This window comes from Ammospiza caudacuta, chromosome Z (genome assembly GCF_027887145.1).
Source record: "Ammospiza caudacuta isolate bAmmCau1 chromosome Z, bAmmCau1.pri, whole genome shotgun sequence".
Taxonomy (NCBI): Eukaryota; Metazoa; Chordata; class Aves; order Passeriformes; family Passerellidae; genus Ammospiza; species Ammospiza caudacuta.
In genome coordinates, this window is record NC_080632.1 from 19,915 (window position 1) to 43,441 (window position 23,527).

Below are 23,527 nucleotides of genomic sequence, written 5' to 3' on the forward strand. Positions count from 1 at the left end.
TAAAGATGCAGAATGAATGTGTCTTCTAAAGCATGTGCAAGGTTTATTTCTTCATTTCTTTGCACACGTAAAGAGCATGACATTTACACTTTGAGCAGTGGGACAGAGAGAGAAGCTGATCTGGATTTTTCTTTTCTCCTGCTTTTACAGCATTACTGTTTTCTTTACAATGTGATTATATGAGCAAGCAATTGGATTACTGAGAGTATACAGCTCACATTTCCTCTTTTGAAAAGGCCTGTGAAAATCTTTATACCTATGCCAGGAAAGAAATAGAGATGTCATAAAGTAAGTGTCTAGCCTGCTATCTCTGCAATCTGATTATCCATGTAAGCGCATTTATGTTCAAAAGCACTATATTTTCCATTTCTTTATCTAGCTGTTTCTCAGAAAGATCTTTCTATTTCATGTGTTTGAAATATCTGCTGGCGAGGCATGTCCTTTATGGCAAGTAATTAGCTTTGTGAAATGCTCTGCCTCCCTCTTCTCAGAGCTCTGTCCCTGGGGTTCCCCTCACAGATGTCACACACATCCAAGGAGGAGCCCACACATCATCCCTCCCTATGCCAGGGACCTGAGAGCTCTGCAAGCAGAAGCCATTTCATGGACCACTGCTGTCAGTGTCAGTGCTGAGGGCAGGGAGTTTGGCTGTGTTCATGGATGGAACATGTGTCTGGTTCCCCCAAAACACAGTGAAACAACAACTCTGGTATTTCTTGGAAATAAACTTATTTTGAAGGATACTACTTGAATAAGAGAGACAAAACCCTTCCAAATAACTAGTCACACCCCAATATGCTTTGAGAAGAAAATACTTTATCGTGTTTGGGTATTGTTATTACCTGTTTTTACTGTCCAATCAGTGCTGCCCCCACTTCAGAGGTTTCTTTGTTCAAGAGAGAGCAGTGGGCAGCAGTGGCCAGGGAGGACACTTGTGACTGAGAGGGTAGCAACTGCTCTGTGCCAAGTGTAAGAGGCTGAATGAGGGATGTGGGGCTCCAGGGGCTCTCCAGAATGCAGTTTATTGTATCCAAGGTGTCACAGCAGCCCAGGGCTGTGGGTGACAGAGCTGTGCCCACAGCTGTCAGCTCCAGCTGCAGGCAGGCCTGGAGACCCTTAGTTTTGGTTACATTGCATTATAGACTTTTCTTTGCTGAGCATCTTCATACAGCAGAACCAATCTATACCTTAACTCTTATCTATAGCCTATCATAACTACTGTAATTACCATATTCATGTTACTGTTCTCCAATCACTAAAAGTTAGTACATTACACTTTAAGCTAGAAATTGTTTTTTAGTTTTCTTGCAGTGGAAAATTCTGAGACCTTTTTCCTACTTGCAACATTTGTTCACTTGTTTGCCTGTGCTCTCCTTCTGCTTAGTAAAAACATCTTCTTGTTTGGGTGGGTTTATCCTTTGCTCTAAGCCAAAACTCCTTCTAACTAACACACCCTTTGCCTCCTTGGTTATCCAGTGAGACTGGCTCAGCAATTCTTCTATATCAAAACTTGCTTCCATCTCTATTCCTTCATCAGACTCTACATGTAAAAATCTTTCTGCTAAGCACACACATCTGTGAGACTTTCTTGTCAAACTTCCATCCTTCCTAACAGCCAAGGCTCCAAAGGAAGCCTCCAAAGATGGGGTTGCTCCAAGCCAGCCAGAGAGGGGACTGGGAAAGCAGGGTAAGGATAGTAATGGTGTTGCACAAAAAGTCTGAATCTTGAGTGGTAATACTGCTGAAGATGACAGGATGTAAAGATAGTGGCACAGTAAATAAAACAAAAGGTGTGAAGATGAACAAAATTATTTCTTAAAAAGAATGTTGCTTTCAAAAGCCTGCTGAAAATGTTCAGCTTGCTGAAACAGAGAGCTGAAGAACACATAATCACAAATGAACAGTTTCAAGTTTTTTAAACCACATGATTCTTTGGCAAACTGAAATGAGTAATTAAATACAATGATAAACTGCATTTATCTGGGAGCCCTGGCCAGGCTGGCACCACCTGCCCGTGGGCAGGGGGACACAAGGGAGTAGCTTTCCCAGAGCTGTCTCCCACGGCCACCTGGTGCCGCCTGGAGCACCCAAATCCCCCAAAACTGCCCCAAAATCCCTTCCAAAATTTCAAAAAAATCCCCAAAATTTCCCCGAAATTCCCAAAAATCTTTTCCAAAGTTCACAAAAAATCCTGAAAAATCCCAAAAATTCCCCAAAATTCCCCCCCAAATTCCCTTTCAACCCCCCAAAAAATCCCCTTTCAAGCCTCAAAACTCCCCAAATCCCTGAGATTGTCCCCAGCCTCCTCACAATACCCAAAACTCCCAAAATATTGGGAAAATCCCATAAAAAACCCAAAATTCCACAAAAATGAGACTCGAAATTTATGGGAGGCTCCAATTTTGAGAAATCTCCACAAAATTTGGGAATTCTCCATAAATTTTGGGGAATCTCCATAAGTTTGGGGTAAATTCCCCAAATCTCCCCCCCACTCACATTGAAGAACCCCCAAATTTTGAAGGAGATCCCAAAAACCCTCCAAAATTGGCTGAGACTCCTCAAAACCCCATAAATTTTAGGGACACCCCAAAATTGGATGAATGTCTCAAAATGTCCCCAAATCTGAAGGAAATCACCCCAAATTTTGGGTTCCCCACCCCAAATCTGAGCCCTCAAACCCCCCTAAGTTTTGGGGTCCCCCTCACCTCCAGCTCCTGCAGGTGGCCGTACCTGAACCCTGAGTTAAGGAAAAATTTTGGGATCCCCCAGAAGTCTCCCCTTGAATTTTGGGATGAACTCTGTGAAATACAAAGTTGTGTTTCGTGTCAGGTACAAACAGGTGATGTGTGTAGTTGTGAATGTGAAATGTGTGGACCCCGACAATGGGAGAGCTGTGAATTCTAATAATAACTGAGGAGAATAAAGCATGGAAAAAAGGCCTTTGAACCTATCTTTTGTTTGCAATTAACCCTGGTTGATTTAGGAGCATTGGAATTAAAGTGTTAAAGATGTTGCTTTTTGCTTGCATTTAATCCATAAATAATAACCTTTTGAAGTATAATTTTAGAATATTACTTGTATCCTTGAAACTATAGCTTTGGAATAGATATAAAGGAAATATGCTTATCTCACGCCTTATTGAAGCACAGAAAAACAGCTTGAGCAAGGAATATATCACCTCAAGGATTTATGGTTTTGACCAAAGGGAAGCTGGACATCACTGTTACGAGATTTAGAGTCTCTGCAATTAAAAGGTGGACCCACATCTGGGGAGCTGGACCCCACCAGATGGGATTGGACTTTCTTCTTTCAGAAACTGGACCGTCACCATCTGGGGATACTCCTTTGAGATATATCCTGAGAAATTAAAATCACAATAGTGTATAGAATTGTGATGTAATAATTTGGAATAAAAATTGCTGATGAGTAAAAGACTGGAAATAGAAACTGCTGAAAAAAACCTGACGAGTACCCCTATAAATACTTGTAACCATCAATTATCAGTGTGCAGTTGAAGGGACAACTTCCTCCACTGTACCCAATGTATTGCTCATACTTTACCATATTAAATAATAAATTAATTGCTGCTTGAATATTGGCCTAGTCAAGCTTCTTATTCATAACAACTCCCAGATTTGGGCACCCCCATCCCAAATTTTGGGCTCCACCCCCGAGTTTCAGAGTCACCCCCCATTAACTTCACACCTCCAAATCCTTTGGGAACCCCCAAATTTTGGAGTCCCCCCAGTTTTCCATCCCAGGCACTCCCCCCTAAATTTTTGAGGACCCCCCAAAATTTCGGATACCAGCGCAGATTTCCCCGAATCTTCTTGACGTTCCTGTGGGGACACCCCAAAAATTTGGGGGGGGGGGGGGGCGCGTAACCCGAAAAAAGAGCGGGAAAAGTGCCGCGGGGCATGATGGGAGTTGTAGTGCGGGAAGGGTAGGGCACACAATGATGTGCTACGGGTGGCGCTGGGCATGATGGGAAATGTAGGCTCGGTTATACTGACACTCAATTGGGCGCGGGGGATGACGGGAGTTGTAGTCTCGGTTATAATGAGGCTCAATGGGGAGCGCCGGGCGGCTTCTTGAGGACGATGGTGCGGGGCAGGAACTGCGTGAGCTCGTTGTTGTAGTCGGGGTGATAAACGCGCTGCGGGGGACGCGCAGCGGCTCAGCCGGGGCCGGGCCGGGCTCCCTCGCCCGACGGGGCCCCCGCCTCCCGCCTGACGCGCCCGCACGCGATTGGCAGAGCCCCACCCCTCGGCGACACACGGCCCCGCGATTGGCTGCGGCACCGCCCCCTTGTGGTTCCTGTCGCTGATTGACCGTGGCGGTGCGCGGCCCGTTTTGAACGCCGGCCTCACGGCGCTGCCATTGGAACGGGCAGCTGCCGCCCCGCGACACCGGGCAGGGCCAGGCCGGACCCGCTCCCGCCCCGGGGTCTCCGCTCCATCCCCGAGCCCCGGCAGGCCCGCTGCACCTTCCCCCCCCCCCCCGCCCAGAGCCCCGCTGAGGCCGCTTCCCGCCCGCTCCACCCTCAGGCCGGACAGGGCAGCGGCCAGCCCCGCTCCGTGCCCCGGCCCCCGTCACGGCGCTCGTGTCCCGCAGGCTGGTGATGATGCAGGAGGACGAGAAGGGCATCCCGGTGCGCGTGGCGCTGCGCTGCGGGCCGCTGGTGCCCAAGGAGACCAGCGAAGGCTGCCGGACGTGCCTGTCCTTCGTGCCCGGCGACCCTCAGGTGAGCCGCGGGGCGATCCCGGGGATCCTGCAGTTACCAGTGCCGCTTCCAGCGCTGTCCCGTCCCTCTCCCCCGCAGGTCGTGATGGGCAATGACAAAGTCTTCACCTACGACTACGTGTTCGGCCCGTCCGTGGAGCAGGAGGAGGTTTTCAACACCGCGGTGTCGCCTCTGGTCCGTGGCATCTTCAAAGGTTTGTCCCGGGTTTTGGCCATTTGGAGCCCGTTCCTCTCCGCAGAACGAGAGGGGTGTGTGTTCTGAGGCAGTTTTCATGGAATGCCAGCGGAGTTTGGGTCGGAAGGGACCTTAAAGCCCCTCCAGTGCCATGGGCAGGGACATCTTCCACTGTCTTCCACTGTCCCAGGCTGCTCCAAGCCCTGTCCAGCCTGGCCCTGGACACTGCCAGGGATCCAGGGGCAGCCACAGCTGCTCTGGCCCCCCCCACCTCACAGGGAAGAATTCCTTCCCAATATTCCTCTGGCAGTGGGAAGCCATTCCCCTTGTCCTGTGACTCCAAACCATTATAAAAAGTCCCTCTCCCTCCTTAAGAATAACACAATGAATTGATAAATATTCTGTTCCAGGATGCTGCAGTGGAGCTGGGATGGGAATTTGTGCTGTGTTTCTGTTTAGCTCTATTAAAACATCCAGTCTTAAAAAAGAGCTGAAATAATAATTTTGTCTGTGCTTTATGACGTTTTTGTTGCCCTTTTTTTGCTTCAATGTTCCTGACTGTGTTGTATGCTTAAAGCAGGTGTAAGCTGATGATTTTCTGCAAGGGTGGTTTCCAGAAATGCAGCTTTCAGTCTTCACGTGACTGACCCGGGTGTCTTTTGTCCCCTCAGGCTACAATGCCAGTGTCTTGGCCTATGGACAGATGGGGTCAGGGAAAACCTATTCCATGGGAGACACCTACACTGCCAACCAGGAGTATGAGCCCGGTGTGGGGATCATCCCCAGGGTCATCAGGCTGCTCTTTGAGGAGAAACAGCAAAGGCACAATTGGGACTTCATCCTCAAAGTTTCTTATTTGGAGGTAAAAGTTTGGTTTTTATCAAGTTAGGAATAAAGGGAGCTTTGAGATCACCTCCTTCAGGTAACAGATACTGATTAAATCAACCCCTAATAGCCCAGGAGGTTTTGTTAGTCCTTTGTAGTCCAAGGTGTCTTTCCCTGAAGGTGAAATGCGTAAAATGTGATGCTAAATTAGCCTTAATTTCAGCATGACTGCTCCTTTCTTTGGCTGGTAACTCTAAGCTGCTCCTCTGCTGCCTCCACATTTACAACAAGGACATCCTGGACCTGCTGTGCCCCTCCCGAGAGCACTCCCCCATCAATATCTGGGAGGATCCCAAGGAAGGCATCAAGGTCTGCAGGGCTGGGGGCTGAAGGACGGGTTCACGTGGGAGTTTCTGCCATCCCCAAAGCAGTGGGATGAGGCTCATCCATGTGTTGGGAGCAGCACACAGAGATCCAGGGGGTGGGATGCTCAGGGAAAGCACAGCTTGCCAAGGAGCACATCCAGTCCCTGCTGCTCATCCTCTCTCTGGTTTGTGTCCCTGGGAGCTGCCTCTGCAGTACTTTATTCACACAAATGCCTTCCCCATCAGCCCCTTCCTGTGACTGGCACAGCTCTCAGCTCCCAGCTTTGCCCAGGATATCCATGGATTTGTCCCTGGAGCCCTGAGGAACTCTAGCTCCATTGCAGAGCCCAGCTGGTTCTGGAGCAGGCAGAGAAACCTGGGGGGTCTTTAGGAACAGCATCAGGATGTGATTCCGTGTTCCTAAAGTGAAATTTACAACCAGTTTTTCCTGGGAGTTTCCACTCCAGCCCCGTGGGAATGGGCTGGCACAGCCTGTCGCACACATCTTTTTGTGAAAAAAATCTTTTCTTGGGAGTTTTCTCCCTTATGAGAAGCTGTAGCCTCAGAAACAAATGTAAACAATGTTTATCTGCTGCTGTGGAAGGTAACAGGTGGATACATGATTGGTCTCCTATGGATGTTTGGATTTGCTGACCAGTCACGGCGGAGCTGGCTATCGCTCTCTGCCAGAGCCAGCTGCCTTTGTTATAATTGTTTTCTTTCTGTTCTATTCTTAGCTTAGCCTTCTGAGGAACCTTTTCTTTTCTATTTCTTTTTAGTATAGTTATAATGTAATATATATATCATAAAATCATGGAGTCAACATTCTTGTCTCTCTCTCTCTCATCCTGGGAACCCCTGTGACCACGGTCACAACAGCCTGAGGGGGAGGAAGATTTTTCTGATCCCAGGTGGGATGGAGAGGAAGCAGAGGATAAACAATGTTTCCTTCCTGGCTACAGATTGTGGGGTTGACAGAAAGGAATGTCACCTGTGCCCAAGAGACTGCGTCCTGCCTGGAGCAGAGGAACAACTCCAGAACTGTGGGATCCACGGCCATGAATTCCCAGTCATCCAGATCCCATGCCGTCTTCACCATCTGTATTGATCAGAGGATGAAAAATGACAAGTGAGTGTCACTGTGCAGCTGATGAGAGTTACTTTGCCAAAATTTCCTCATCCTGGTCCTGAGGTGTGCTTCTCAAGGCAGTTCAGGTTTTGGCTCTCTGAATTTTCAGCTCCTGGGCTGCTCTTTCTCCACCTGGAAGAGTAAAACAGTTTCTTTCTGACCTAGGAATTGTAGTTTTCACTGCAAGCTGCACCTGGTGGATCTTGCTGGCTCTGAGACACAAAAGAAGACTGAGGCTGAGGGAGACAGACTCAAAGAAGGTCTCTGGGCTGGGACTAGTGGAGTTTGGGTTTCTTCTTACTTGGGACTTAATAAAAGAGCAAAGCACTTCTTTAACCCTTTAATCTGTTTTTTTAACCTTGTTAAATTTTTAATAAGGGCAGGAAATGAGGAATTTGGAGCTGTTGAGGTGGCTGTGCTCACTGTGAGCTTTGTCTGCAGGAATCAACATCAACAGAGGCCTCCTGTGCCTGGGGAATGTCATCAATGCTCTGGGAGATGAGAATAAAAAGGGAGGGTTTGTCCCCTACAAAGACTCCAAGCTGACCAGGCTACTGCAAGGTGAGAGAAGATGATGACAAAGCCTGAATTTACAGGTGCTTTTTAAATAACAAAGCAGGAGAAATCCCCCAGCTCAGAGCTGCTGCTGCAAAGGGATTTGTTTGTTAAATTCCTCACTGAAGCCAGGCCTTTCCTGTACTCTTATTTTAGGTTGTAAATGCAGTGAGATGAGCTTAGAACAAGTCCTGGTCTCCTGCACTTTGTGTGACAGGAGGAAACCAGACAAAATCAGGGCTTATTTTTAGTGAGGAGAAGGAAGAGGAGAAGTCTGGGAGCAGAGATCTATAATTGTACCTTAATTATAGCAACTCCCTGGGTGATGTCACAGCCAGAATGAAGCTCCAGCTGTCTGTGCCTTCCCTGGGATTTGTTTTCTTAGTCTGAATATGTGGTCTTTATTTTTCAGTAGCTGGGATTTGTCTTTCAATGCATTTTATTTAAGTTACCCTTTAATTTGGGCAAAGCTTCAGTAATGAAATTACTGGGATTTTTATGGTAATTACATCATTTGCTGCAAAAGCTCTTCAGTATTTTCCATGTCTGAAAGTACCTAATTAAAACCTGGATTAGGCTAGATGTGAGGCCCCCTTTTTTTTTTCTGATCAGTAGCTTTAAGAACCAATTTGTATAAAACCAAAGGATGAAGTTCCGTGCAGCTTTGTGATCTGTTCTTAGCCAATAATTCCTTAAATTGGAGAAAATTCTGGATCTTCATGGAGGTCTTGTTATTAGGGAGGGGCAAACCTGAAAGAACCAGGCCAGAAATGGCATAAAGAAATTATTTGTTAGGGCAACAACTGGGGCTTCTGGGGTGAAACCTTTGGTTTCAAACCCTGACTTTGCCTTTTAAAAACCCACTTTGAAACAGAACTGAGTGTGCAGAGGAGAAAGTAACGAGTGGCACCAAAATCCAGCTGTTTAATCTGCATTTTGGGGATGCACTCATGGTATTTCACTGTCATTGTTGCTCTGACAGCTTTGACATTGTTTCTTCTCCTTCCTAGATTCCCTGGGTGGGAACAGCCACATGCTGATGATTGCCTGTGTGAGCCCAGCAGATTCCAACCTGGAGGAGACCCTGAACACTCTGCATTATGCTGACAGGGCCAGGAAGATCAAAAACAAACCCACTGTCAACATGGACCCCCAGGCAGCTGAGCTGCACCAGCTGAAGCAGCAGGTATTGGGGGAACCCTCAGCAAACCCCAGAGGAAGGCACAAAACCTCATAAGAAATGCAAAACATCCCTCTTGTGCATTGCTCTATCTCTGGAGGTGGTGGGAAGGGGATGTGTGGATTTTTTTGGAGTGTTTCTGCAGCCAGAGAAAAGTGATGGTGCTGCTGTAATTTAAATTTTGCCTGGTGAGCTACAGGCACAATCAAAAATACAGTGATGGTTTGGTGCCCTCCTGACATCTCCTGCCTGTGCCCAGCACGAGGGGAAGGGAAGAGCTTTCCCTGGGGTGATCCCAGAGGGAAGTGAAGAACTTTTTGAGGAATATATTAGAGGAATAAATAATTTGAAGTACAGTAACAACACCCTCCTTTCCCCAGGCAGTGGTAAAAGGGGAATTATGGAGCAGGGGAGTCAGGAAGACCAAGGGTCCATGGAGCTGTTACATTTACAAGCAATCACTATTTGTCTTTGCAGCTCCAGCAGCTCCAGATGTTGCTGCTCCAGGCCCATGGAGGGACCCTGCCTGTGGCTCTCAAGTAAGATTTGTTAATTAGCATTCTCTGGATGTGTATTTATCACATTCCAGAGAAGTCTCTGGATCTCTTAGCTCCAGACAGTGCTGTGGAGTGAGGGGGAAACAAAATGGTTGCTTTTTCTCCCCTCTTTTTGTCATCCTTACTGGAATTCCATGGGATATTTAGTTTTGTAGCAAACACCTCATGATTGCAAAAATCTGTTGCAGGAAGTAAAAGAGGAAGCAGGAAACACCTCCTGAATAAATTCCTGTCTCTGAGACCCATCCATCCCTGTTCTCCTCACCCCTCTACCCCTAAATGTGTGGCAGTTCCACCTCCATTATCCTTAAAAGCACAAAATCTGAGACAGAGTTGGACTGTGCAGGTGTTGTGTTCTGGAAATGTCGTGGTGAGGGAAGATTGGACGCTCAATATGAGTGATTAGCAAGCTTCATTTATTGAGAAGAGCATCAGACATTCATGCACAACAAGTAATAAGCTCATACATATTCTGTAAGCCAAGCAGTCTATTGTTATACTATAGATATCAGCTCTTCCTCATTCCTTAGAACTTATATCTCCTTTTTCTCATGTCTCTCTCAACCTTGTTATCGTACCACAGCTATGCTCAAGGCCACAGTGTTTTGCAGCTGCAGGGACTCAGATTAGCTGGGTCCTTGTCATGCAGCTATTTCTCCACATGACAATGTTCCAAAACCAAGGACATGGAGTTCACAACCTCTCTTTGGAGGTTTTTCCTGCATTGTGGAGGTGTCCAAGGCTTGGACTGACCCTTTAGCAGCCTGATCTATGGAAGGTGTTCCTGCCCATGGCAGGGTGGAGCTGGATGAGCTTTAAGATCCTTTCCTCCCAAACCATTCTGGGCTATTTCTTTTAAATTATTTAAGCAATAATAATAATTTTTGAGGTGAGTTCAGTGATGTCCCAAAGCCCAAACACACCCAACTGCTCCTTGCTGTTGCAGTGGTTTGGCCCCCTCAGAGAGCTGCCAATCCCTGATGGAGAAGAACCAATTCCTGCAGGAGGAGATGCAGAAGCTGAGCCAGGGGCTGAGTGAGGCTGCTGGGCAAACAGCACAGATGCTGGAGAGGATCATCCTGGTAAGTTCCTTATCCCAGGAGAGCTCTAAATTGCTGGGAATGAATCAACAGCAGCTCCAGTATTTATGACATAGTGAGAATCTCTCTTAAGTGTTCCTTTCATGTTGATTCCAAACCAGTCAGAATGAAAAAGCTGCCTGAATCTGTTGGTCTTTAGTTTCCTTTTGGAAAAATCTTCAGCTGAATCTTTCAGCTCTTTTAATACTTTAAATATTTTGTTTTAATATTTTAAATAGCACTTGCACACTTGTGCTCTCCCTTCCCCACCCTGCTTTTTTCTTATTGCCTGTAGTGTCTATCCGTGAAAAAATGCTGTGAAATCCAATCCTGGCCTTGACCAGGAAAGATCTTTCAGTGCATTGATTTTCACACTGCTAATCTCTTACTGCAAATTAATCAGCTGATTTATGGCTTCTTATCTTCTACAATTCTGATTTCTCTAGACAGAGCAAGAAAATGAGAAGATGAATGCAAAACTAGAGCGGCTCCAGCACCATGCTGTGTAAGTGTCCCCACACCCTTGTCCTGGGATAATGTGTTTGGGAATTCAGTGTTTCCAGTGGGATAAACTGGATCAAATCAGCTGGAGTTTGTTCATCCAGAATTAATTCAGAGGTTGAGTGGGGAAGGTTGTTCTTCCCTGGCACAAACTCAGCATGGACTTGTTCCCATGTTTCCAGGTGCAAGTTGGATCTGCAGAAGCTGGTGGACACTGTGGAAGATGAGAAGTTAAAGGAAAAGGTGGAGGTGATCAGGAACCTGCAGCAGGTGCTGGCTGAGCTGCAGGTAAGGCTGAACCCAGGGAGTTGTGACAACAATCCCAGGAAATCTGGGATTCCACTCCAACATCTTCCCTCAAGGAGCCCAGCAATTAAAATGTGAAATGACTCTTGAGATCCACTTCAAAAATGTCCTGGTGTGCTGTACTGCTGCAGAAAGGCCACTTGTGCTGCTCCTGAAGGGAAGGGAAGGAGGAGTCTACATGGAAAAACCTGGCACAGGAGCTTGGCATGGATTTACAGTCCCTAAATTGGATGGAGTGTTCAAACCTTTGTGATTTTTATGGACAATATAATTGCAGGGCTCTGAAATTGTTAAATAGAAGCTTCCAGGCTTTTTTCTAATGAAGGAATTTCAGTTCTCCTTCACAGGACATTCCTCTGTTCTCTTCTCCTCCTCCTCTTCCTGTTCTCTCCAGTGCTGGAGTTCAGGGAAGATTTCAAGGAATGTTTTTTCCAACTAGACATGGAGGAGTTTCCCCACATTCCTTGAGGAGGAGAGGAGGATGATGGTCTCCTCTTTCCAGAGAGGTTCTGGCGAGAGGGGAATCACATTGTGCTTTGCCATAATGTGCCAACAGACTGTTATTTCCTTCATTTTATTTCGTATTTCCCTTTTCATCCAAATTTTCTTCTCTCTGTCCACCAGAGTGAAAGCGCTGCCTCCACAGAAGCTGCTGCAGAACTGCCAAACTCTGAACAGGATTCTCCAGGTGTAAGTGAGGGGCTCAGCAGTGCACACCTCACTGAGGCATGGTTTTATCTCCTCATCACTTTTATCTGCTCCCTCCTACTCATTTTCTAACTCAAATGCTTGATAAATCATCACCCTTGTCTGTGCTGTTTCAACCTCAATATGTTCATGCTCAAGAACCTGTTCTCATTGATTTTTTTACATAAAAATGAATCTCAAGTGCTCTGTGGAAGTAATGTAATTCAGAAGCTCTGGACTGGCCTCTCCTCATGGCTGTGTCTCCTGCAGAGAGCAGAAGTGGGCCAGGAATCCAAGAGAGCCTCTGTCTTCAGCACCCAACATGCCCTGCGCCAGGGACAGCTCTCCAGGGAGCTGCTGGAGCTCCACAAAGCCCTGACTGTGAAAGAGGCTATGGCCAAAAAAATGTCTCAAAATGATACTCAGCTTGGACCCATTCAGTCCCAGTACCAGGTAAAGCTGAAATCCTCCTTGGTCAGTTTGCTTTCCCCAATGGGGAGGGAAGGGAGGAGGTCTGTCCTCAGGAGCCTGTTCTGATTTGGGTTTATTCCATAAGCTGGGTCCCTGCTCCCTTAGGCAGTGTTCCCTGCTGTGCTGGGGTCTCCCATATCTGAAATGATTCAGTCAGGATGTTGCCCCAGTGACTCTGTGCCCACCAAAGCTCCAGAGTGTGCTGGGCCAGCCTCTGTGACCCTCACACTGCTCTGAGATGAGGTGGTTTAGCAGCCTGCTGTGAAGGAACAGGGTTTTTCAAGGTTTCTCAGTCTTAAAGCTTTGTCTCACGATGTCTTTCCAAGGTTTTTATTTGGAGATTTATTCTTCTTGTCCTTTCTAGACCAATATCAGGGATCTAGAATTGGAGGTCAGCAACTTGCAGGAGGAAAAGGAGGAGCTGGTTCTTGCTCTGCAAATAGCAAAGAAGGACATCAGCCAGGCCAAGTAAGAGGGCTCTGCCTGCAGCCTTGGGTGTTGTCAGTGTGTCTGAAAATTCAATGTCTTTCATTTCCATGATCTGCAAAAACTCTTTTTTGATGTAAAAGTGTTCCTTTAATGGGCCAGGAGCTACAGAGAAGCCTTCTGTGGGCTTTCAGCAGCAGCAGAGGTGGCAGAGGTGACATTTGGATTTGTTGCTGTTCCTCTCCAGGCTGAGGAAGCAATGCCGGAAAAGGCTCCAGGAGCTGGAAGCAGAAATTACTGAGCTCAAGAAGAAGCTGAATGAGCAATCCAAGCTCTTGAAGCTGAAGGAATCCACAGAGCACACGTTGTCCAAACTGAACCAGGAGATTAGGGTAACCAACAGGCACCTCTGACTTGAGCCAGTGTGGGCAAAGGAGCTCCCAGGCAGGAATCCCAGAAATCCCTGACAGGAGTCCAATTCAGGAATCCACTTTCTGTTTATTCAGACTGAAAATAGTGGTTTTTGGCAAGATTCTTATGGTTACATGACCACAATAGGCATGTGACTGGTGAGATTTGGTAGGAAAATAAGTCCAAAGTATCTTCTGGCATTTCTAATTTATTGCCTCAGTCAAATAATTTGATTCCTCTTTGATTTCCCTAAATTGTGCCTGTGTTGGTCTTCCTCTTATGCCAAAAAAAATCCCTGTATTTTAGCATTTTGAGAGTGTCCTGAGTGTTTGAGCACAGCAAGATTTCCCATCTTCCACTCCCCACACCTGGCAGGCACAGGGGGAAATGGAGGTAGAAGCTCTTTAGGATGTAAATCCTGGATAATTCTTCCAGCCACTGGTGTCTTTCAGGAAATGAAGCAGCAAAGGGTGCAGCTGATGCATGAGATGAAAGAATACACTGAGAAATTCAGGCAGTGGAAGCAGCAGAAGGACAAGGAAAAGGTGAGCAAACAAACCTCTCACACGATTCCTCCCTCCAAACAGCTGCTGAAAGGTACCTTTAACTGGGAAGTGTCTTAGAAGAGCTGGGAATGCTTTGAAAAGAAGCTTGACTGATGTGGCTGCCATTTTAACCATTTGGACTTGTTTGTGGCTGGAGATCTTCAAGCTCTTGCCACAGCTGTGACTCTGCTCTAAAGCAGAAAGCAAAATTAGTCAATATTTTACGGATTTACAGTTATAGGGTTTGGCCTCAGCATGGGAGGTTTTTAAACTTCTGAAGGAATGTTGGCTCTGCAGGTCAATAAAATTCAGCTGCTGAGTGCAGTGGCTAGCAAACACCTGGAGTGCCACAGCAATTCCTGCCCCTCACTGCCTTGGGGTGCTCAGGCTGGAACTCTGGGGCTACAACCTTTCCTTTTTCATGAAAAATGTGACTCTTGCAGCTGTTTCTCCTTGCAGAACCGTAAGAGACAATATGAGCTCCTCAAGCTGGGGAGGGGTTTCCAGAAGCAGACCAATGACCCCTGGCGCAAAACAGAGGAGGTGAGGAGCCAACATCTCCTGGAAATCCCAACCAATCCCTAAAGTGTGCCAAGTGGGGCTGGAGGAAGGAACAGGATACAGAAATCTGTGAAAGGAAGTTTAGAGGCTGGGAAAAAATAAATTCTCTCTGTAGACAAATCCCCATTTCTGCTTTTGAGGGATCCCAGTTAAATTTGCTCCTTAAGGGGCCAGGTGGCTTTGGGGGCCAGGCTCCTGTGGCAATGCAGATGCCCAGGGTAGGAAGTGGGGAATGAGTTTGAATGGTGGATCTACAAGGTTGCAGTTCAGAATCATTTCAGGATGGCTTTGTAAAAGAAATTAATCTTCAACCTCTCATTTTGGGAGTTTTCTTCTACCTTCAGGCATAGAAGGAGCTTTTCTTTTAAAGGAGGAATGGCAGCAAAGGAAATAAAGGCAGGAATCCTTGAGTTAAACCATAATAACTTGAGATTTATTAACCTTGTGCTGTCACTGTCCCAGTGGTTGCCCTGGGCTGGAAATTCCTGGTGTTTCCAGCTGTAGCAGATGATTTGCAGTCCCTGTTCAGCTCCTTGTGGAATCTTTTCCAGGCAGCAGCTGCCAACGAACGTTTGAAGAATGCCCTGCAAAGGCAGAAGGAGGTGGCAGATAAATGGAAACAGAGCCAAAATCAGGGCACAGAAGGAATTGCTGCACAAGTCGAAGTGGGTAACAGTGGTTTTGCATCCCTACACTGGGCAAACTGGGATTTGGGGTGGGTGCTGCTGGCCTTGGTGGCTGGAGCACAGCAGGAGGACCAGGAAATTCCAATGGGATTATTCAGAAGGATTCAGTCCTGAAGTTGAGCTCAACCACTGGGTTTTGGGGGTTATTTTTCTAGAGCTGGCTTGCAAGTGTAGTTGAAGTTCTTGTCAGCACTGAGGAAGCTCGAAGACACCTGGCAGACCTGCTGGAGGACAGGAAAATGCTGGCCAAAGAGCTCCTTCAGCGGGAAGAGAAGAAAGATGCTGGAGAAAACCCCCGTCCAAACCTGCGGGTAAGGTGGAAATTCCCCTTTTCCCATCCCACTCCTCTGGCTGTTCAGCAATACTGGATTCAGTCTTCTCTCTGCTACTTGACCAACATGTTCCCTCAGAAGGTGGGGATGGATCCCATCCTTTCTGGCAGAAAGAGTTAATATTTTTATCCTCTCAATGTCAGGGACAAGAGGTGCTGAAGGAACTTGTTACTTAATGGAATTTGGGAATTTTTTTCCCTGAAAACGCAGTCAGGCTTTGGGACAGGCTGCCCAGGGAAGTGGTGGAATCACCATCCCTGCAAATGTCCAAAAACCATCTGGATGTGGCACCTGGGGACATGGGTGACCCATCAGTGTTGGGTGAATGGTTGGACTCAACGCTCTGGGAAAGCTTTTCCAACCTCAAGGATTCTGAGGGATGTGAATAGCTAACTCCACTTAGCACAGGCTTTTGGGGAAGAACAATGGAACAGAAGCTGTGGGGAGATGCCTGGAGGCTTTCCTGGCTGGAATATCTGTAAAAGTGTGATTTCCTCCCCTGTTGCTGCCCTGCATCCCTGTGTGCTGTGCTTCCAGAGGCACATGTACTGCCTGGCTGACCTGCAGGCTCTGGACATGGATCTCTCTGTCTCCAAGCAGATTGAGTGCCTGCAAACAGAGATGGAGCTCAGGTAAGGCACTGCCGCAGTGCTCATCCACACAGACTGACACTGCAATGATGAGGGAAAGCCTTTTCACTCAGTACAAGAGAAATAGCTTTGGTGTGCTTATTTTACCAGCACCCTAACCCATCTAATTGTTTTAGAGCCACTGCAAAAGCAGATTGGGGTGAAAATACAGATGCTGAAAATCTTTTTCCAAAGCTCCAAGATTCAAAATCATCTTTACAATCTGAGTCATACTGATGGACAAACCTTTTTCCTCTGCATCTGTGGTCTTTAATTATATTTACACTGGCTGTCAGCAAGGAAAGCCTTCCAATGCTACATGGAGCACCTTTGGTGTTTGGTGGAATGGGTGGCCAACCTCTGTCTCCACCGATAAAAAACATTCCCCATGGAAAATTGTAACTAAAAACAGAGCTGAGGTAGCTAAAAACAGAGCCAAGAATCTGCATCTTTATACACAGGGTGACATCTGAAGTTTTGTCTTTGTTTTGTTCAAGCCCAATAATGCCAAAATTGATACAAAAATCTATTTTTACAGAACCAAGAATTTCCTATTCTTGGGGTCCAAAGGATGCTTCAGGAAGAAATTTGGTCACAACAACCCATCCATCAGAGGGATTTATAGCAAACTGTAAAAGATGGGGGATGAGGATGGTTTTTGGTATTGGCCAAGTATCTATTGGCAAACTGACCAAACAAGTTGAAAATGGCTTTTCAGGGGGTGAAACCCCCAAACCCTTTTCAGTGGGTTTTCCTGACTGGAATTTTTCCAAAATGTGGGGAAAATATCAGGCATCTAGACTGGGTGTTTTGAGCTGTTAGTGAGCGCCTCTGAGGGAAAAGCCTCCACTTTTATTTGGGAATGTGGAGTGGAGGCAGAACTCAGCAGGGAAGCAATGCAGGCTCCAGTTGCTCTACTGAGCAGCAAAAATCTCAGTTTATGCTATTTTACTTAATATTCTCGGAACAGTAACACTAGCCCAGAAACCAGCCATGTATTTCTCCTCTGTTGTAAACCCAAATCCATGGATTCTTCCCCAGGAGTGCCCAGATAGCAGATCTGCAGCAGAAACTCCTGGATGCAGACAATGGAGATCGGGCCAAGCAGTGCTGGGACAGCATTGCCACCACCCTGGAGGCCAAATGTGCCCTGAAGTATCTCCTGAGAGAGGTAAACCCTGCATTTTCCTTTTTTTTTCCCTGAAACAAAGGCTGTAAGTCTGCTTAGCCACAAATAACAGGAAGTGACCAAAGGAATTTGAGTAGAGCCTTCTCGTAGTGGATAAGGTTTATTAAAGTCATCTATACTGGGGAGTGAAATCTGAAAAGCAGAGAAGAGGGGAGTGGAATAGATGAGGGTCTGGAGATGGCAGCTAAATGCTTGCGTAGGAAAGGGAAAGGCAAGTGAAAAATGGACAGAAGAAAAGTGGAAGAGAAGAAAAAGCATCTAAAATACTTCCTGAGCAAGCAGGGAAGCAGTGGAATTGGTGTTGAGATGGGAAAAAGAAAAATTGGAGTATTGTGGGATCAGAGAAAGAGTAATTGAAGGACAGAATTACCTGTTGCTCCCTGGTGCTTGGAAATCAAAGGAGAAGGGAGAAAGGAAAATACTCCAAGTGCTGCAGGAAGGGAGGTGAATTCAGAACTGTGAACAAGACCCTCAGCTCCCTGGTTTACACTTTCAAAGTGTCTGCCTTTGAATCTCTCCTGGTTTCCTTGGTGCTGAGGGCTGGTCCAGTTCCTGGGGTGGCTGGAAGTTACAGGGATGCTTCTCCACACTGCAGCACCTGTCCCAGCGGGGAATCCCTGTCCCAAGCCATGCCTTGCTCTTGTTTTCCAGCTGGTCTCCTCCAAAGTGCGGCTGAGCAAACTGCAGAATGGCCTGCAGCAGAGCCAGGCCAGCTTCTCTCATGTGCAGAGGATGCTGATGGAAGTGAGAAACCACAAAGCAGAGATGGAGACAGAGTTCCAAAATCAGATTTTGGTGCAGGAACAACAACACCAGCATAAGGTGAATTACAGTTCATGGAAACCTTTGAGTCTGATCTCCAGGTCTGCTCAGAGAGAAAGGCAAAGGGGGATGTGCTGAAATGAAGCTGGTGCTGAATATCAGCTCAAATTTTGTTAGATTTTTGTAGATGGTTCATTCAAAGCCGAAGAAATCTCTGTATTTATCCTGTGCAAATTGGTTTATTCAGTAACTTTCCTCCTGTTCTAAATGAGGAGGTTACATCTGAGCAGAAGATCACTTTTCAAATAGATCAGGGTGGAATTGTGCTGGAAGTGGCAGGAAATTTCCCTGCTAAGTGCTCCTTTCAGGAATTCACCCCTGTTTATTCCAACTTGCTTTTAGGTTCTGTACCTGCTCAGACAATTCCAGCAGAAAGAAGCAGCAGAGAAGAGATTGGAAGAGTCCCTGAACGAACAAGAGAAACAACTGCAGGAGCGACTGCGGTTCCAGGTGCAGAGGCTGGGGGAGGCTGGGCTCCTTTGGGATTCCTGGAATTAGGAGAAGAATTGTGTATTCCCTTTGCAGAAGCCTGCATGGAGTGGTTGCTGTGCAGGCTGGAATAACCCTGGAGGGTTTTCTCTTATTTAGCTCTAATGAAACAAATTTCCTCTTGTCCTGCAAACAAGGAGGAAGAGCTGGAAAAAATGAGGGAGATCTGTGAGAAGCACCAGGAACTCCTCCGCGAAAATGACACTCTGAAACAGGTAGAGCCTTGTACAGACACAAGAGCCTCATGGCAACTGAGTTTGATGATTTTGCAGAGCTAATTCTTGTCACTTTTGACAGAAACTGCTGCTCCTCCAAGTTGCCAGAGGCCAGAAGCTCCAGCACATCCAGCAAAGGCCACCTGAGTCTCCAGAGTCTCCTGATTATGTTCCACCCAAAGTAAGAGGCTGCACAGTTTGTGTTGCACCTGAATTCTTGCCAGAGTTCATCTTGGCTATTGATAACGTGGTTTTCTGTCTCCTAAGCTGCTTTTACCAGGCACTTGATTGAAGTGGCCCCTTCAGTCCTTTCCAGAAGACTCAAATACTTTACATTAGTTTTTTGGTTAAAAAAAAAAAAAGCAAACAAACCCCCAACCCTGTTTCCTCATTGTAGTTCTGACTCTATATCCTCCTTCACAATCCAGATTGTTTTTCTGTAGCGTTCCCAGTCTTTAAATTATGGAGCAAGGCATGTGTTTCACAGCCAACTTTGCTGCTTTGCATGGAGCCAAATCTTAGTGCTGTGAAGAAGAAATGATTTAAAACTCTTTGGACAGGGGTGTGACACTTGTTTTTTGTCATGTGATGTGTCAACAACTCAGACTTTCAAGGATTTGTCATCAATACTTTAAATTGATTGAATTTTCAATCCTGATAATTAGATTGTTTGTTCCCTCCCTCACCCCACAACCTTCTTGGCCGTGAGGAACTCTGAAAACCCTAATAAAACCCTATCAAAATATAACAATTATTAATATTATTAATGAAATAGAGCTGATTTTGGTGGCCTAACCTCTGGTGCTCCTGTGTTGCAGCCCAAGTGCCACTGGCAGATGACGGCCAAGCCCCAAGCACCCAGCCCTGAGGTGGATGTGGAGGAGCTGCTCTCTGACCCGGGGGAGCTGGAGGGTTCTGACTGGCTTCCTGGAAAAGCAGGCAGAGGAACCAGGAGAAACCTCATGGGGGTAAGATCCAGCTGCCCTTGATCCAGTGTCTGCTAGGGAAGCACTTGCTGTGTGCAGGGGGTGGGATGGAGCTGTGAGGTGTGGTATCTCCACTGTTCTCAAAGTGGCAGGAATGGGTTTTTGGGTGCCTGGGGATATTTGGGACATTGCCACAGACACAGCAAATGTTGTCTGCAGTCAGCAAGACTTTCCTGGACAGGTTTTCCCTGTCCAAGTCACCTTCTCCCATGTTCTGTCCTGCTGCCTGTGTCTGAGCTGGCCACTGCTTTAGGAACAGCCCCAACAGCAGCCAATTTTAGGGGGAAAAGCAAACAAAAAAAAGGATGGCCTGTTGTGGATCCCTGTTTCCTTTGGGAACCTGCAGCTTGCAGTTGTGACAGAGCCTCAGCTTCCATCTGTCTATGTCAGTCTGGAGCTTCAGCCTGTGGCTCAAAAAATTCCTGAGGCTTTCGGGGTGGGGACTCCCTCTTTTTATGGAAGTGTGGCACAAAAACTGGGATCCTTTGGCATAACCTCCAGTCAGGCACTGAGTAGCTGAAGGTACTTATCCTGTAGCTCTTGAAGATGGATCTGTAGGTGGATGGATTTTATTCTGGATATTAGGAGGACAGTTATTCTGGGATGTAGCAAAATGCAGTGAAATGGCAGCGAAATGCAACAAGTGGCAGCTTGGGGGTGTCCCCGTCCTTGAGATGCCACAGCTGGCAGGACCTGGAGCCTTCCAGGAGCATCCTGGCCATTGGATTCCCCTTCCCTCCCTCACAGTGCTCGTGCAAGGGCCACTGTCGGAACAGACACTGTGGCTGCAGGAGGCAGAAGTTGAGATGCACTGATGGCTGCAGCTGCTCCACGGCCATGTGCAGGAACAGGGAGCAGGGCCTGGTGAGTGCTGCTGGCTCTGGGGGGCACAGGGGCTGCAGGGCCTGCATTTGGGCAGGAGCAAAGCTGGAGATAGGGATAATTCCCTGTTTGTCCAGGCAGAGCAGGTGCACTTTGCTGAAACTCTGTGAATGTCACTAATTAGTGCCTCTCTGGTAACTGAGGAAAATTTTCCACTGCAGGACCAGACTCTGCCTTTCAGGACAGAATTTTGGAGATTCACAGCAAAGATTTTTGTGTTCCCACTTCTCATCCACAAATCTGAGGATAAAAAGTTCCATTTTTCCTTTTGGACTAAGTAAATTAAAGTTTTGTCTATGGCTTCAGACAACACAAAACCCTGACTCGTTCCCAGATTTCTTTTTAAGAATGGAAGGGATGTTGTGGGGGAGGGGGTTGTAGCAGCAGGAAGGTCCATGAGAAGCTGATGTTCCAGCTGTTCCAAGTGGGAATTTTGCTCTTGGATCTCCAAGATGTGGAGCAGGGACATCCCATAGTGCTCTAATTGTTGCCTATTTTATGGAGGCCTAGTCTGAGCTGCAGCATCCTGTACTATGGAAAACTTACCAGCTGGAGAGCAGGGGGCTGTGGTGGGAAGGGAAGGGATGGATGCTCTGCAAGAGTTTCACCCTCTGCTGTCCCTCAGGAAACTACAACATGTGAGGGGCACAAAAGGGACTCGGAGGGGTCCTTGAAGCTGGAAGACCCCATGGAGGTGAAAGCAGAAGAGAGCTTCTTCCAGCCTGTGTCGATCACTCCGACCACCAAGGTATTCCCAGGGGAGAGCACAGCTGCTGAGTGAGGGGTCTTGGAGGGAGATCACCCCAGAGGAGAAGCTGCTGCTGGAAAACTGCACAGCTCCAGGCAGCTCGTGTGGAAGCTGAGAGTGTGCTGAATTCCTCAGTTCCCACACTGAAATGATGCCACGAGTTTGCCACGTTTTCCTGCAGCACCTTCAGCAAGGAGAGAGGGGAAGTGAGGAGTTTGCAGGATAAAATCCTGTCTGTCCATCTTCAAAGTGACCTCTCTGACCTGGCACATCTCATTTCACCTCAGCTAAACAAATTCCCTTATATGGGAGCCTACTATTGCAACTGCTCTCTTCCTGCTGCATCTTGATATTTTGTAAAAAATTTGTCTTTTTCCTGACTTGAGTAAAAAAAGCAACTCTTGAGGTTGGCCTGGCATTTGGTGTCCTGCTGCCTCTGGTGGTTCACTCCAGCTGTGACAAACTCCAAAGATTGTCCCTTGCTTTCCCCCAGGTTCTGTAGGACATCACAGAGCAGGAGGTGCTCCTGAAGATTCCCAGCACTGTTGCCTCCCTGCTCAGGAGGGATGAGGAATCTCGGTAGAACCAGAACCCCTTTGGGAGGAAGACGGAGAGGATGCTGAGCAGAAACAATCAGGTTCTTCTCAGGCTGCACCCCCCTCAAGGAGTAGTTTACCTGTCCTGGAGCTTTTCCCATCCCTTTAGGTCCTGGTGACTTTTGAGGGAGTTGGATTCTCTGCTGGAGTAGCAGCTCCTGCCCTCAGCAAGGGAGCCAAACTGCTTCTTTCTTTGTTATGTCTCTGTAAATATTTGTGTGTTGGGGCCCGGTGGGGGGGTAAGAATTTGTCCTCTGAAATTCCTGGAGTGAATGGGGATGATTTTCCAGGTGGGTGTTCCCAGCTCCCTCCCTGCTGCTGAGCTGTGAACGCTGGGTGCAGTTTCACCTGTAATCATGAGAGAGCTTTGTCTCTGCACTGGAGCCTGAAGGAACTTTTCCAGCTGACCTGGGGGAGCCATGGAGTGAGAAGGTCCTGGCTGAAGTCTTAAACCAGCAGCTCTGAACTGCTCAGGCTTTCTGGCCCCTTTGGCTTCTGGGCCATGTTTATTCAATGAACTTAGAAATTTGACCTATTTGCATAATGTGGGAATTTTAAAAATGGTTTGTGATTTCAATAAAGGAGTTACTAAAGAAACCTGACTTGGTATTGGGATTATTGTGCACAACACCCCCCAGCCTCTCCTGGGCTCTTTGCACTTAAATTTGGTTTTGAAACCAGTCTAGGAGTTGCAGTCACTGGGACCTGCTCCGGTCTTTCGGTCCAGACACCCCAAACAACTTCCTGCTGCTTTTCCTTGCCCTCAGCCCTAAGTTATGAGTCTCAGCAGGAAGAGAAGGTGATAAATGTAAATTTTGTTAAATTTATTTTTCCTCTTCTGCCAGCATGGGTTACCCAGCCCTTCCCTGGGACGTGCACAGGGATGTGGGTTTTGGGCAGCTTCCCTGACCTGACAATCCTCTTTATTTATCTGTTGGATGAGGGCTTTACCAATTTAGGAACTCTCAGGATGGTTGGGCTGGAAGGAGCCTTAAGGATCATCCACTTCTACCATCCCAGGCTCCTCCAAGCTCTGTCCAAGCTGGCTTGGACACTTCCAGAAATGGGACAGACCCAGCTTCTCTGGACATTCTCTGCTGGGGCTTTACTACTCACAGGAAAGAATTCCTTCCCAAAATCCCCCTCACTCTCCCTGCTTTCCAAGTCTATGAAGGCCCAGAGAGCTGTAAAATATTTCCAAGTGATTTAAATGAACTTGGAAGTTCTGAGGGCTTAGGCCCTAATATAAGATTGTCCCCATAATATTATGTAATAATATATAATAGTATATAATATTGTATGTTATATAATAATATATATTATAAAATATATATTATATAAATTTTTCATTATGTATTTTACATTATATAGCATAGGATTATGTCATTGTTTATTTTAGAATGTGTACCTAATACATAAAATACAATTTATATATGA

The 23,527-nt window shown here is 46.8% G+C and overlaps 1 protein-coding gene across 1 annotated transcript; it reads left to right on the forward strand.

Annotated features, from left to right (window-relative positions):
- The first annotated feature begins 4,621 nt into the window (after positions 1–4,621).
- Positions 4,622–22,165, forward strand: LOC131571327 (chromosome-associated kinesin KIF4-like). The gene is given in 31 exon segments (XM_058824015.1): positions 4,622–4,744; positions 4,823–4,937; positions 5,590–5,780; positions 6,002–6,112; positions 7,071–7,237; positions 7,403–7,497; positions 7,679–7,798; positions 8,803–8,978; positions 9,450–9,511; positions 10,476–10,611; positions 11,055–11,113; positions 11,292–11,397; positions 12,040–12,105; positions 12,373–12,555; positions 12,938–13,041; positions 13,247–13,391; positions 13,863–13,955; positions 14,415–14,498; positions 15,068–15,181; positions 15,358–15,513; positions 16,072–16,166; positions 17,205–17,334; positions 18,004–18,174; positions 18,517–18,624; positions 18,801–18,878; positions 18,961–19,059; positions 19,697–19,846; positions 20,612–20,728; positions 21,372–21,494; positions 21,988–22,125; positions 22,127–22,165. Coding segments are annotated over 31 exon segments (3,654 nt in total).
- Positions 22,166–23,527: the final 1,362 nt, after the last annotated feature.